At 44.7% G+C, this 15,895-nt stretch overlaps 1 protein-coding gene across 5 annotated transcripts in view; it reads left to right on the forward strand.

The window, feature by feature from the left end:
• The window catches only part of LOC105495091 (kinase suppressor of ras 2), a 520,600-nt gene that overhangs the window by 409,966 nt on the left and 94,739 nt on the right, over positions 1-15,895 (forward strand). For 4 of the 5 annotated variants that reach the window (XM_071071001.1, XM_071071002.1, XM_071071003.1 and 1 more), the window contains exons 8-9: positions 3,653-3,719; positions 7,234-7,359. In XM_071071001.1, the coding sequence (XP_070927102.1) occupies positions 3,653-3,719; positions 7,234-7,359 (193 nt within the window). Of the gene's footprint in view, positions 1-3,652; positions 3,721-7,233; positions 7,360-15,895 lie in introns of all 5 variants that reach the window. The other variant, XM_024797056.2, reaches the window with a different exon arrangement.

Genomic DNA, 15,895 nt, shown 5'->3' on the forward strand with positions numbered 1-15,895 from the left:
TCACTTTAAAAGCCTCATCGACCTTTAACTTTTAACCCTTGAACTCACCACACATGTCCTGCCCTCCAAACCTTTGTGCCGGAACTCGGCTTCACCTACCCTTGACACCTACCCAAGGACCCCCCTCATACCCCATCATTCCCCCCATCCCACTTCCCTGAAATATTTTTTCATGATCTTATGACATCTGCAGTTATTGATTTATCTGCTTATACATTTATCATCCTTCCCCATAAACAGAGAGGCGGCATTAGTCTTGTTCATTGTGTATGTCCAGTACCTGGGGCACTCCAGGCCAAGTCAATGTTGAATGAATAAAAGGCCAGTTTCACGTTTAGCAGAGCTCTGCATAAGGGTTTTGAGACATCATGAGCTTTCCCATGGGGGCTGGGATATTTCCCATAAGTCTGAGAGTCTGAGGATCTTAGAAAAGGAAAAGACAAAGAAAGCCAGGTCACAGTAACTTGGGATTTTGATTATCCTTGTCAAGTCAAGCGTCTGTATTGGGAAGAATTAGGTGTTATCTTAGGCTTGTCTCAAAGAAGGGCATTTTGACTCAGGTAGTCATAGCTCCCGGGAACTTTCTGCTTTACCCACACCTACACCCAAAATGATAAAGCAAAAAGTGTGCAAGTTGTGAAGGCATCTAGCATCGTGGTTAAAAGTTGGGCTTGGGACCTCTGTCTCTTACTGGCTATTTGACCTTAGGTAAGTTATACAAATTTGATGAGCCTGAGTTTCTTACTCTGTAAAATGGGACTAACAATAATTGCTACTTCTTAGGGCTGTTACGAGGATTAAATGAATGATGTAAAGCACTTAGGATATTACCTGACACATCATACATGTTAGTTCTTGTTATTTTCAGTGCCCTACCGTTTTTATGTCCTTCATGACCAACAGCAATTCCAAATGTTTTTCAACCATCTTAGACTTTCTGGTGCCAAGAGCTGTGTCCTCTTTTTGTAGATTCCAAAATGTCTAAGTCAGCTTTTCCCAGTCTAACTCAGACATTTGTCTAACACTCTGTCATGATTTTATCATAATTACATATCCGCTCTACTATTTTTACTTATTTTCTATTTATGGCCTTTTTAAACTTAAATTTATTGAAAGATGAAAATATATCTCATCATCATAAATGAAAAATCAACATCACTTGCCATTAATATAAGGTGTGTTAGTCTGTTATGCATTGCTATAAAGGAATACCTGAGGCTGGGTAATTTATAAAGAAAAGTTTATTTGGCTCATGGTTCTGCAGGCTGTACAAATATGGCACCGGCATCTTCTTGGCTTCTGGTAAGGTCTCGTAGCAGAAGGAGAAGGGGGAGCAGGGGTGTCACATGGCGAGAGAGGTAGCAAGAGAGATAGAAGGAAGTGCCAGGCTCCTTTAAACAATCAGATCTCAGGGTTTTTAATAGAGTGAGAACTCACTCATTACCATAGGGAAGGCACCAAGCCATTTGTGAAGGATCCATCCTCATGACCCGAACACCTTCCACTAGGTCCACTTCCAACTTGGAGGTCATGTTTCAACATGAGACTTGGAAGGGACAAATATGCAAACCATCTCATAAGGCAACCTGGAAAAAATAAATTTTCAAATGGAAAAATCCATTGATAAAACTCCCTGTGGATACTGCTACCTGTCGAAATCCAGGACTGGACATAACACGTGTTGGAGACACCTTCTCTCTGGTGCCATCAGATTGAAAGAGAATTGGAGAGGGGCTTATGTCTCACCCTGTGATTCAGCATTGTCTCATATTGCCCATGTCCCTCTTTGCTCCCCTGCTGCACTCTTGGTGGTCCCAGGTCTAACTTTTTCAGAAAGGAATTCAGAGCTCCATGAGGACCATGAAAGACCAAACAAGAGAAAAACTGGGGAATTGTGCACAAATATTCCAAAACAATCAGCTAGGCTGGTGGTTCTCACCTGAGCATGCATCCGATTCACCTAGAGGGCTCGTTCAGACCCAGAGTGCTGCCTGCTACAGCCTAGCCTCCGAGTGCTGGTTCAGCAGGTCTGCCGTGGGGCCCCAGAAAAGTTCCCAGGTGGTGCTTATGCTGCTGTTCTGAGGACGCTACTTTCAGAACCACTGAACTAGACTAATTGGAGGAATCAATGTTGAGTCTGTGCCTGCATATTCAAACCATTATTTTAAAGAGAACTGTCAAATCAGGAAGAGAGTGGGGGCAACTGTAAAGTTCCTACTTCTGAGTTTAGTATTTGTGTCTATTTTCATACTAAATCTCCAAGCAGCCTGAGGGCCACCATCTGGCAAAGATGTTGGCTGCTGGAAGTTAGGCTGGTATGTGCAAAATGGTAAGAGAATTCAAGGGGATATGAATGGGGCACTTATGGCATCTTCCGCAGGGTGTATCTATCCTATTGACATAAAACTCTAAAAGAAAAGGACAAAGCCAGGCTGCAGTAATTTGTGATTTTTATTATCCTTGTGAAGTCAGGCAACTCGAGGGGAAAGAACAAGGTGTCCTCTTTGGCTCCTTTCAAAGGAAGACATTTTCATTCTAAACTCTTCAACTTTATGCCTCTAAAACTTAATACCTGGCACCAATTTCATTATAATTGGAAGCCCTGGTTGAATGTGTCCTACAGCTTGAGGCTTTAAGAAAAATGAGTGGCCACCTTTGGGACCACTGACCCAGGTTTTCTGTCAGGGCAAGTCAGTTAATCTCAGTTTTTCCATCTGTGAAATGGGAATGATAATAATGCCCATTTTGTGAGATTGTTATAAAGATTAAATGGCATAGTATAAAATGAGTCTTCAAGTAAATGGAAGATGATGAGAAGAATTGTGATGATGATCATGGATACAGGCTAATGGGAAAAGCATGATATTTGATATTTGTTTAAAACATGAAGTCCATGTGGGCAATGCTAATAAAACAGCTGCCATCCACTGTTGGACCACCCAAGACTGACCTGAGAGAGTAGGATACTAGAAGCCTGTCTCCAGAGTTAATTTCCTGGTTTGCTAAGGATATGCCTTTGCAGTAGCTGCCCTATCTCATCTCACATCTTAGTATCCACAGCACCCAGAGCTTTCCAGACCACTGGGGGCATCCCATCTATCCACCTATCCATCTACCTACCCATCCACCATCCATCCATCCATCCACCCACTCACCCACCCATCTATCCATTTATTTATCTATTAACTTCCCCATCTATCCATCTATCCACACATCAGCCATCAATCTATCTGTTCATTCATCTCCCATCCATTCATCTATTCATCTATCTACCCATCTATCCACCCACTCATCCAACCACCCATCCATCCATGTACCCATTTATCCATCTATTCATCCACTCATCCATCTACCATCCATCCATCTGTTCAGCCACCTATCAATCTATCCACCCATTCATCCACCCAGCCATGCATCCATCCATCTACCAATTTATGCATCCAACTACCCATCCATCCATCCGTGAATCCATTCACCCATTCATCTACTCACCCATCTATCCCCCATCCATCTACCCATCCATTCCTTCACTCATCCACCCATCCACCCATCCATCCATCCATCCATCCATCCATCCATCCACCCACCCACCCACCCACCTGTCCACTCAGCCATTCACCTATCCATCTTTCTCTCTCTTTATCTTTCTCAGGTTAAAGTGCCACAACAAATGCACCAAAGAAGCCCCACCCTGTCATCTTCTGATCATCCACCGAGGAGGTAAGTATTTAACACTTACTGCCCTAGGGGTAGGGGTGAGGTGGGGCTCCTGCAGGTCCCGCACATAGCTGTCCCACTCGGGTTGGTTCTGAATACCTCCTGATCCCCACATAGTTCCCCACATGGTTTCTTCCTCTCTAACACCATTCTTCCTGACATCTGTCTCCTTTATCCTCCCTTATGCCTCTTCTCTCTATTTCTTGCCCCTCTACTGGTCCCTCAGACACTTTAGCCCCTTTTGTCTCCCCACTTAACCCCTGCTCTCTCATCCTGCCTCCTGTGCTAACTTCTAGCCTCTTCTGTTTACCAATCCCATTGCTTTTCTTCCCACCAAAAAGAGCACTGGCTGGGTGTTTTTCCATTGTGTGTTCGCTAGATTTAATCAATTGGCCTTGCAAAAGTAGGTATGAGGAGGGGTACATCTTGGGCCTGTTGGATTGGGCCATCTGTGTCCTGTCTCCTGGGGCCCTAGGAGTGTTCGAGCCAACCTATCCAGGCAAGGAAGTAACAGCCCTGGGAGAGCCACTACCAGGATTCCACTGCAAAAGCAAGACAAATCTGGCTGAAAGGAAAGGCTTTTCCCTGACTGCCAAGGACTTACTTATAAGGGACACTGTCTTGGGAACTCTTGTAGTCCAGCTTTCAAAATAGTTCCCCTGATCCTTGTCCAATGGGATGATCACCCCCAAACTCCATTATCCATATTGAAATTTATCCCTGAGGGACTTTCTGGACCTGTGCTGCCCAATACAGTAGCTACTAGCTACATTTGACTATTTACATTTAGATTAATTAAAATCAAATAAAAACACAAATTTAATTACTCAGTCACACCAGCCACATTTCAAGGGCTTATATTGGTACAAATATAGAACGTTTTATTGATTGCAGAAAGTTCTACTGCACACCATAGGCCAGATTCTTGCTATTCAAAGCGTTGTCCATGGACCAGCAGCATTAGGATCGCCTGGGAGCTTGTTAGAAATGCATGACTTATGAGGCCAGGCGTGGTGGCTCACGCCTGTAATCCCAGCACTTTGGGAGGCTGAGGCAGGTGGATCATGAGGTCGGGAGATCAAGACCATCCTGGCCAACATGGTGAAACCCCATCTCTGCTAAAAAAAAAAAAAAAATTAGCCGGGTGTAGTGGCAGACACCTGTAGTCCCAGCTACTTGGGAGGCTGAGGCAGGAAAATGGCATGAACCCGGGAGGTGGAGCTTGCAGTGAGCTGAGATCATGCCACTGCACTCTAGCGTGGGCAACAGAGTGATACTCCATCTCAAAAAAAAAAAAAAAAAAAAAAAAAAAAAGAAAAGAAATGCATGATTTATGGCTCCACCCCAGACCTACTGAATGAGAATCTGCATTTTAAACAGGATTGCAGGGAATTCCCATGCACCTTAAAGTGGAGAAGCACTCTCTGGAGCAGGAGTCAGACATAAACTGAGATGCCTACGAGGGCCAAGTAGATGTCTTAAATGAGAGAAGTTGGCCAGATGGGGCTGTAGGACACTGGAAAACCCAAGTGCCATCTAGAGAGGGTAGCCAGCCACTCCAGCCATGTGGACCTACATCGCCAGCATTTCTGACATTTCCAACAAAAGCCCAAATAGAGAATTTTGTGTGCCAAATACTTATTTTTTATTTACTCAGTGTTTTTTGAGACGGAGTCTCGCTCTGTCACCCAGGCTGGAGTGCAGTGGTGCAATCTCGGCTCACTGCAACCTCCGCCTCCCGGGTTCAAGCGATTCTCCTGCCTCAGCCTCCTGAGTAGCTGGGATTACAGGCACACGCCACCTCGCCCAGCTAACTTTTGTATTTTTAGTAGAGGCGGGGTTTCACCATGTTGGCCAGAATGATCTCAGTCTCCTGACCTCCAGTGATCCACCCGCCTCGGCCTCCCAAAGTGCTGGGATTACAGGTGTAAGCCACTGCGCCTGGCCCATATGCTTATTTTTAAATGTAAGCAGTTTATTAAAATCTTCTAAACTCATGCTGGTCACCTCCCTGCAAACCCCTCATCTATAGGATGGATAGAGCCTTCAAATCACCAGGGAGCAACTTTAGAGTACAGCAACTTGCTAATCGGACACTGAGTCCTCCTTCCCTGTCCTCTCGCTTTCCCACTCCCATGTCCCCTGGCCTTGATCAGTACATATTCCTGGGAATCTGCCCTAATTCAGAATGAACCCAAGGGAAACTTAAAGAAGGAGGCAAATTGCTGCTGAAAGCACTGTGATGTGTCCCAAAGCCAGCTTTCAATGATCTTTGCATTGTTTATCTCCAAAAACACAGAAAATTGCAAGTGAAGGCAAAGTCTTCAGCTCCCTTCTCTTACCCTTCCCACCCTACATCCTTAATTGAGAGCCATCTGTTCCTTGAATAACTGTATACACTCAATGAGGCTATTTTAAAGCCTGAATTCTCACCTCTCTTGAGACCCTGCCTTGGGTCAGCCTCATTGGAAAAATTGCCTCCCACCAAATTCTCCTCTGTAAAAGGTTCTGCTAGCAGCTGATTCCCATATGGACAGAACCAGCCTGTTGGAAGGTGATGGCTCTCAGAGGCTGACATTTGAAGAAGGGCTCCCTCCCACCCACCCTCAAGGCCATGCCTCCTTTTGTTCAAAGGTGGCAGGTGTCTGTACATGCAGAGCAAACTGAACTTTGCAGAAATCCACCAGCTTCTTGCTTTTTCTCTCTGTTGGTTGGAAGTTGAAAATATAGTCAGTTTCCATGGTGATGGCAGCTCAGGCTAAGAAGAGAAATGAAATCCCTGGGTCAATCCGGAGCTTAAACTTCTCAACCAACACCCTCCCCTCACCACTGCAATAAAAACAAAAAAGAAAAAACAGCTAACAAGTAACAATACCAGGCATCAGATTTGATTTTGATCTTCTCATTTTTGTCCCTTACTGTGTTCTCCTGTGAGTAATAGAAATAACAGAAGGGAGAGGGGCTTGGGTGACGTGATTTGGATCAGGAAGCATTTATTTAGCATCTACTATGTGCCTAGCTTCCTGGAACAGCTGTCTTTCTTTCAGGGATCCAGGGTTGTTTAGGACAAAGTGTTTCAATGTGCGGCAGGCTGCTTAGGCCTGAGAAATCCCAAAAGTAATGAAAGATGATCCTAACACAGAGGTTAGAAAGTTAGGGACAGGGCACCGTGATGAGCTTTTCCACTCATCACAGGCCCTGAGAAATCAGGAATCTCGTGTATTTAAAATGAATTTTGAGTCTGCCAATATGAAACAATTATGGTATTTTTAAAACCCTGATAGCTTTAGTTTTATTATTATCATCTTAATTGTCAAAAGTCATATATGGACAATAGAAATATGTTGCAAACCACAGAGAATACCCGGATCCCACCACAGAACGATGATCACTTTTAGTGAATTGTCCTCCAGTCTAGAGGCTGGGCCTAAGAGGTGGGATCTGAGCTATGCTCTCCTGGCATAACCAAAGACAAAGTGATACTTAAATTCCCAAATCAATGTTTTTACCCCTACGGATCCAGCAAGGTTAGTCCGGACAGAGTCCGTTCCATGTGACATCAACAACCCTCTACGGAAGCCACCTCGGTATTCAGACCTGCACATCAGTCAGACGCTCCCCAAAACCAACAAAATCAACAAGGTAAGGCTGGGCTTCTGCTGGGTCTGGGCATGTGGGGCTGGCACTGCTGGGTGAGGGGTAGGAGGGAGGAAGGGTTGATCTGGAAGTATGGCGCTCCCTCCCAACCCATCTCAGCTTCCCTAATTCTGTGATGTTTGTGTTGAGTAAAGCTTGAGGGACATCCAGCAATCAGTGGAGAGGTTTGTGTGCCAGAAATCTAATTTAGAGAGAGGCCATGTCGGAATGAGAATGGATGAGGGTGTCCAGGAAGGCACAATGGATGGGAGGAGAGACTTAAAAGGAGTTTCGTTGGTGGTCCAGACCTCACTTGCTTTGCTCTGTGACAGGTTTTGCCATCTGTATTAGTCTGTGTCATGCTGCTGATAAAGACATACCTGAGACTGGGTAATTGATGAAGAGAAAGAGGTTTAATGGTCTCACAGTTCTGTGTGACTAGGGAGGCCTCACAATCATGGCGGAAGGTGAAAGGCACATCTTATATGATGGCAGACAAGAGACGGCTTATGCAGGGAAACTCCCCTCTATAAAGCCATCAGATCTTGTAAGACTTATTCCCTATCACGAGAATTGCACAGGAAAGACCAGCCCCCGTGATTCAATTACCTCCCACTGGGTCCCTCGCATGACATGTGGGAATTGTGGGAGCTACAATTCAAGATGAGATTTGGGTGGCGACCCTGCCACACTATAACACCATCTTCCAGGACCAACTTTGCAGATGGTTCTGGGCTTTCTGACACATCTGTCGGATCAGACCTCCAAGGAATAGGGGTCTATTTCTGAGCTTCTGGTAGAGGCTGGGTGGGTGGGTTTTCTTTGGGGCCCTGAGCTCTGAGCAACAGGCAATTTGGTTGGCTTCTACCCTCAGACAGAGGTCAGCACTGGGCCCCTCTGTGCATCTTTCTTTCAGTTGTGGCCCAGAAATTTCTGGCATGATTTCCATATCCTTTATTTGATCTGCTGATGGGACTGTACCAAATCTATCCCAGGGGTTTGCCCAGCTTCACAGTAGGAAGCAAAGGTTGCACCCACCAGCAGGTGATTTCCCAAGCATCTCAAAGCTTTCATGCATTATGTCGAAGGTAGATGTCTTAGTCCATTTGCATTGCTATAAAGGAATATCTGAGGCTGGGTAATTTATAAAGAAAAATGTTTATTTGGCTCACAGTTCTGCAGTCTGTACAAGAAGCCTGACACCAGCATCTGCTTCTGGGGAAGCCACAGGCTGCTTCTGCTCATGTTGGACAGTGAAGGGAAGCAGGCATCACAAGGCGAAAGGAAGGAAGGAAACGCGTGTGTGAGAGAGAGAAGGAGGGAGAGGGCGAGAGAGAGAGGGTGAGAGAAGAGGGGAGGTGAGAGGAGAAGAGGGGAGGGAGGGGAGGGAAGGCAAGGGGAGAGAGGTGCCAGGCTCTTTTAAACAGCCAGCTCTAGTAGGAATTAATAGGGTGAGAACTCACTCATTACTGCAAAAAAAAAAAAAAAAAAGAGACCAAACTCTTCATGAGGGATCCACCCCTGTGACCCAAGCACCTCCCACTAGGCCCTACCTCCAACATTGGGTTCAAATTTCAACATGAGATTTGGAGGAGACAAATATCCAAACTATATCAGTGGAAAAAGCGCATTAGCCCAAGGATCAGGAGGGCACTGACCTGTGTTCAGGTCCTAGAGGAACATCGTGATAGCCGAGTCACTATTCATTGGCAATGCACAGAGAGAGGATTGCCCCCTTCCCAATCCATTTCCCACACATCAGCTAGAGTGATACTTAATGAATGCAATTTGAATGATGCCATGCCCTGCTTAAAAACCATCCAATAGCTTTCGATTGCATCTAGAAAACAAATCAGACTCTACTGCAGCCTGAAAGGCCATGCATCGTTTGGTCCCTCCTCTATCTCTGACCTCTCCTTCCATGTCTCCCCACAAAGCTCATGTGTCCCCTTTCTCTTGAGCTATCTCCCCCGCCATTTCTATCTCGAAGCCGTTTACCATCTGGCTCCTTGTGGCATCATTTCAGCAGTTGAGTGAAGCTGGCTTCTGGAATCAGGCAAACCTGGCAGCCAGCCAGGGCTTCCTCTGCTTATTAGCTGTGGGACTGAACAAGTAACTTAATCTCTCTGAGCCTCAGTTTTCCTGTATGTAAAATGGGGTGTTCCAGTTATCTACTGCAGCACAACAAACCACCCAAACTTAGTGGCATATGACAATCATCCTTTTATTATATTCACAGAATCTGTAGGTCAGGAATTAGGACAGAGAGCAGAGGGAGTGGTTTGTCTCTGCTCCATGATGGGAATCAACTGGGAAGACTCACACAGATAAGGGCTGGAGTCATCTAAAACAGGGATTGACAAACTATGGCCCACAGGCCAAATCCAGCCCACCACCTACTTTCGTAAATAAAATTTTATTGAAACACAGTCATACCCATATTTCTGTGGCTGCTTTTGTGCTATAATGTCAGAGTTGAGTAGTCATGACAGAGACTGCATGGCCTGCAAAGCCTAAATTATTTACTGTCAGAATCTTTACAGAAAAGGTTTTTTGACCCCTGATTCAGAGGCTCTTTCACTCCATGCCTGGTACCTGGGCTGGGTTGAGTCGAAGCATGGGTTCAGCAGAGTTGTCAACTAGAGCACCTGTATATGGACTTGCTGTAATGCTTGGGTGTCCTCACAATATGGCTGCCTCAGGGTAGTTGGGCTTCTTACATGGCAGCTCATGGCTCAAAGAGCAAATGAATTAGCAAACAGGTGGAACTTTGACAGTGTCACTTCTGCTGCTCTTTACTGATGGAAGCAGTCACAAGCCTGCTCAGATTCAAAGGGAAGAAACACAGACCTCAACTCTTAGTGGGAAGAGTCCACAGATTTGTAGTCATATTTTAAACTGCCCATGGCAGGCAATAAGAACACCAACCTCAGACAGTTGTTATGAGGATGGAATTCAATAATCAACATTTAAATGCACTCAGTGTACTTACTGGCCCACAGTTAATATCCAGGAGATTCTAGCTATTATTATCAGCTTAAATTTAGGGGCCTTTGATCAAAACGTCAGGCTGGGTCCACTTTTCCTTTGTTATTCACAAAAGATACAGGTCTTTAGGAGAGGGGATCCCCACTGCTGGGAGGGCTGAGTAAGTTCAAATAGCGAGGCTTCTGGGAACTATAGTAACTGTGCATCCCTTATAACCCATTCTTTCCTTTGTGACATTTTGAGGGGTGAGGAGCTCAGAACCACCTTGAGACCTTTCTCTCTGGCTTTACAGGCACCATGAGCCTCTTGGTGTCAGATGAGACTGAAACATAGGTCAGATAGATCAGTGACTGTGACATTGTTCTGCTTGTCTGCCAGCAGGAGAATTTGATAAGGGAAATAAATTAACCTCTATTAAGAAAGCAGCTTTGACATGAAGGTGGACAGGATCTATCATAGGGCTGGGTTATTTTTTCCCCTCTTTCCCTTCTTGCTGGCTTCACACAGATTCTTCTTGTCAGGCAATGACGTGGTTAGTGCAATAAGTTTCTGAGCCAATTTGGTCTGAAGATTTTTTTTCACTGCTCTTTTTCTTGTCTCCTGTCTAGTTCAGTCAATCCAGTTCACAAAGGCCCTGCTTTTTCACCTAGCACGGTGGTTAGAGTGTAGATTTTGGAGTCAGGAAGTCTGGGCTTGCAACTCAGGTCTTTAACTTGCTGTGTGATTGTGGGCCAGTTATCTCAAGATCTGTCTGCCTTAGTTTTCCTTTATGTAAAATAGACATAATAGGAGGTATTATTGGGGTTGCAGACAGGATTCGATATATGATATGTATAAAGGATTTTAGTCCAATGCTGAGTACTCAGGGCATGGAAATAGCTTGATGATGACAAAGACAGAGAAAGAGGAGAAGGAAGAGGCAGGAGGAACAGGAAGGGGGAAGGAGGAGGAAAGGAAGCAGGAAGAGGAAGAGAAGGAGAAAGAAGGAGGAAGAAGAGGAAGACAGAGTGGGGTGGATGAGGAGAATGGAGGAGAGGGAAGGAGGAGAAGCAGCAGCAGTAGCATCTGCCAATTCCTTATGGGACCAATCTACAACCCTTGTACTTCCACATCAAGGCATCAAAACTACCATCTGCAGTAGTGGCAGAGGCTGAATCTCTGCCTGCTGTATTCAAGCTGTTTGAAGTGCCTGCATGCTGGCTTACTTTTGTTGGTTGGTTGCAAGGTACAGAGACCTGCCTAGGCTGGCTCTGCAAAATGAGTTGTCTTTTGTAAAGGGTGGACATGGGGCAATTCAGAGAAAGGGAAATCATCATTTAGGATCTGGACCTTATGAAACTAGACATGGAGGACAGTCTTGAGCTCAGTCCAGCTCCTTGGACCCAAAGCAAGCCCATGGGCCATTATTTTGGTCTTCCATCGTGTCCCTGACTTAGCTACTCTTTGTGGGTCTGCTCTGATGTGTTGTTACTGTTGGCTGGTTTCTTCATCTTCTATTTTTGTCTTTCTTTCCTTTATCATTGCTTCTGCCTCCATATAGTTCATACTCCTTATGACCCTTGGCTTCTTTGTTTTCTGGCCTGTTGTGGCTCCCCTGTTCTCTTTGAACCTCATCTTATCTCAGCCTTTGCTCCTAATGCTCTTCTTCCTAATGGCGTATCTCATTATTCCATCCCATATTATAGGTCACTGGTCAGCTGCCATTATGCTCTGGCCTATGGTCCTGTGTTGGGAGTGGGCTATGGAGGTCACAAGACAGGTGTGTCTGTTTAGGACAGTCCATTGAACCAAGGCTGTTGGGTTGGAGGGTGAGGACAGTTTCCTTAGAAAGTTTCCATGGGAGAACAGTGACCATCACCACCATGTCCAAATCAGTGCTCAGCTGAGTGAAGTGGAAACCTGGTGATGAACATGCTTCTATTTGAGTTCCAGAGTCAGATGTGAATTTCTTATTACTTGGCACAACCTTGTGTTTTTGCTTCTGGGCCAGGACTTGGGACCTGGGCCACTAATGCTCTGTGTGACTCCAGGAGGAGTCCATTCCTCCTACCTTAGAGTCTCAGCATCACCTCCTACAGAATGAAGTGGTTGGACTGGACGGTCTCTGATGGATGTTTCCAGCTCTCATCTGTGTTCAGAAAGAGGAATTATGCCATTAGCCTTTCCCTGCATGATCTGGTAGAGTTTAATAAGTTTCCTTCTGATGGAACACAACCGCCAGCTGCTGGTCCTATTCAGACACAGATCTGAGTTTGACCTGCAGAAGATATTTTCCCGCCTGTTGTAACAATTCTGCCAGGAGAAGTAAGTACTATATGTATTAATGAGTCTGTCCTCAAAGAGGTAGAGATACATCCTTCCACCATAAAGACAATTTTCTCTCCCTCTCTCCCTCTTTCCCTCTATCCTTTCTTCCTTTCAATTGCTTCATTCATTCATTCATTCATATAACATTGATTAGTTACCTCCTCTGTTTTTGTTTCTTGCTTAGTTTTACAGATTCCAAGATGAATAAGTAACAGTCTAGTGGGAGGAAATAGATCCTCCTCTATCCGTCTCTCCTTTTCATCCATACAACCCTTCCTCTTTTCATTTCTTCCTTTCTTTTTTCCTTCATCCAGCACACATTTATTGAGTAGTGGCCACCATGTGACTGTGTGACTGGCACATTGCTAAGTGCTGATGCATATAACATATTCCCTGTTCTCAAGGAGTGCCTAGTCTAGAGGATGAGACAGATAAGCTGACAAATGTCCATGCAGAAGCACAAACCTATATGGTGTTTTTTTTTTTAAAGTTAGACAATGACCATCTTTTTGCAGAGCATCTATGGAAACTTCTTGAAATTTGCCAGCAAGTTCAAAGAGCAAGGCTTGGGAGGGTGGGTAGATGCCTTTCTTTTCCTCGTATAATATAATTGGCCCCCAACTTTCTTGAAAAACCTCACCTGCCCCCTGGGCTGAGTGGGAGCTTCTCTCTATATCATAGTCATAAATGATAAATGTTTGCTCCACATGTCACTGACGTATTATTCCTTACACCAGTATGTCCATTGTTATGGAAATGCAATTACCGTTAGACAAGATAGAGTGAGAAGGCTTCCTGATGCCTTTCTACTAATGTTGGATCAGAGTTACTTTCAAGGTGGTCTTGCCTGGCAGGTGGTTAGAATGAACTAGAGCACAGTCTTGCCTAGAATAGTAAGACTATGTCCAAGTGGTCAGATATTCCCTGCCTTCTACTGGGACTCACATTTATTTCTCCCACGCAGGATTAGAGATCAAACTGGAGAGATCTGTTATTCCAAGGAAAATTCTATAGCTTGGGAATGTTAATTGTCCATGGGACCAATATTCATTTCTCTGTCTACACAATCATAGTTGAGTCTCCCTTTCTTGGAGACTCTCTGGAGTGAGTCTAGTTTCTCCCTCCAGAGATAACACCTAACTTGCAGGTTTGCTGCCAGGATTAAATGAACTAACAATATTAGTTACTCTGCTTCCAGGAAGATGGAGTAATTTTACTTTTCCGTATTCCTCCCACTAAGTACAGTGGACCCTTGAACAATATGGGGGTGAAGGATGCCAACCCCACCCCCACAGTTGAAAATCCACATATAACTGTTGATGCCCCAAAAACATAACTACTAATAGCCCACTGTTGATCAGAAGCCTTACCAATAACACAGAGTTTATTAACATGTATTTTGTATGTTCTATGTCTTATATGTTATATTCTTACAATAAAGTAAGCTAAAGAAAAGAAAATGTTACTAAGAAAATTATAAGGAAGAAAATATATGTTTACTATTCATTAAGTGGAAACAGATCACCATAAAGGTCTTCATCCTTGTCGTCTTCATGTTGAGTAGGCTGAGGAAAAGGAGGAAGAGGAGGGGTTGGTCTTGCTGCCTCAGAGGTGGCAGAGGTGGAAGAAAATTCACATATAAGTGGACCAGTGCAATGCAAACCTGTGTTGTTCAAGGGTCAACTGTACAGCTATAAACAAAGGACATCGTATATAAAGTAAACATAAGACCACTCTGAAAGAGGGCAAGAAGGAGGCAGACCAGCTAGGGACCCAAGCAATGACACAGTGGCAAGTTCCCTGAGGCCTCTTTTTTTTTTTTTTTTTTAAGATGTAGTCTCACTCTGTCACCCAGGCTGGAGTGCAGTGGCGCGATCTTGGTGTACTGCAACCTCTGCCTCCCAGGTTCGAGCGATTGTCCTGCCTCAGCCTCCCAAGTAGCTGGGACTACAGGCACCTGCCACCACACCTGGCTAACTTTTTTTGTATTTTTAGTAGAGACAGGGTTTCACTATGTTGGCCAGGCTGGTCTTGAACTCCTGACCTTGTGATCCACCTGCCTTGGCCTCCCAAAGTGCTGGGATTACAGGCATGAGCCACCGTGCCTGGCCGTCTGAGACTTCTTTTAGCTCCATGTATCCCAGACTTAGAACTGAAGAAGCTGGCACCCTGGATGTGTCAATGGGTTAAAAACAATAAAAGCCCCAACAAAAGCCTGCCCCATCTAGTCGAAGGCCCAGGAAAGGGACAGCTTAGCAAGAAAACTTTTACCCAATAACCAACCAAATGCCACAGCCAAACACCACAGAAAAATCTGTTGCCCTACCCACCCATAACAGCAAAGATCAAGTAGGGAATCTAGACTCCCATCCTTGTCAAGCTGAACCCTGGCATCCCAATCCTTCTGCCAGGCTGGTGTTAGAGAAGGCTGAATAGGGACTGTCATCCCTGCTGGTGGGAGTGAACACCCCCCTCACCCAGCAATCATGCAGCACTCCTTCCCACACCTGCTGAGGGAGGATTCGAGGAGACCTAGTGAAGAGTCAGAGCTTTTGCCACCACCATCATTAACAAGTCTGCTCCCTGCTTTTTAACATTCTTACCCCTCCCAGCAAGAGTGGTATCAGCGAAGGTCTATGGGGGAGCTGGATTTCTACCTCTGCCCAGCAATAATGAGAAACTCCTCCCCTCTTCAGGGGCTAACAGAAGCTGAATGGAGAACTTAGACTTCTACCCATCCCTGGCAATAGCAAGGCAGTACCTCCCCTTTCTCTGCTAGAGCAATGTCACAGGAATCCAGCAAAAACAAGAAGTTTAAATAAGATTCAGAGTCTCACAACATAATACTCACGTGTTCACGCTTCAATTGAAAATTACTTGTCGTAGCAAGAAGCAGAAAGATCTCAAGCTGAATAGAAAAAGAAAGACAATCAATAGAAGCCAATGCTGAGATGACTGGGATTTTAGAATTATCTGATGACACTTTTAAAGCATTCATTATAAAAATACTTCAATAAGCAATTATGAACATTCTTGAGACTAATGAAAACATAAGAAGTCCCTGAAAAGAAACAGAAAGTGTCAGCAAAGAATCGGAAGATAAAAAGAAGAAGCATTTAGAAAATTTAGAACATACAATTAGAAAATATAATAACCAGATAAAAAATTCAGTAGATGGACTGAATAACAAGATGGATGGGGCAGAGGAAAGAATTTGTGAACTTTAAGATAGAGTGATAGACATTAC

This window comes from Macaca nemestrina, chromosome 10, assembly GCF_043159975.1.
Source record: "Macaca nemestrina isolate mMacNem1 chromosome 10, mMacNem.hap1, whole genome shotgun sequence".
In the NCBI taxonomy this organism is placed as follows: domain Eukaryota; kingdom Metazoa; phylum Chordata; class Mammalia; order Primates; family Cercopithecidae; genus Macaca; species Macaca nemestrina.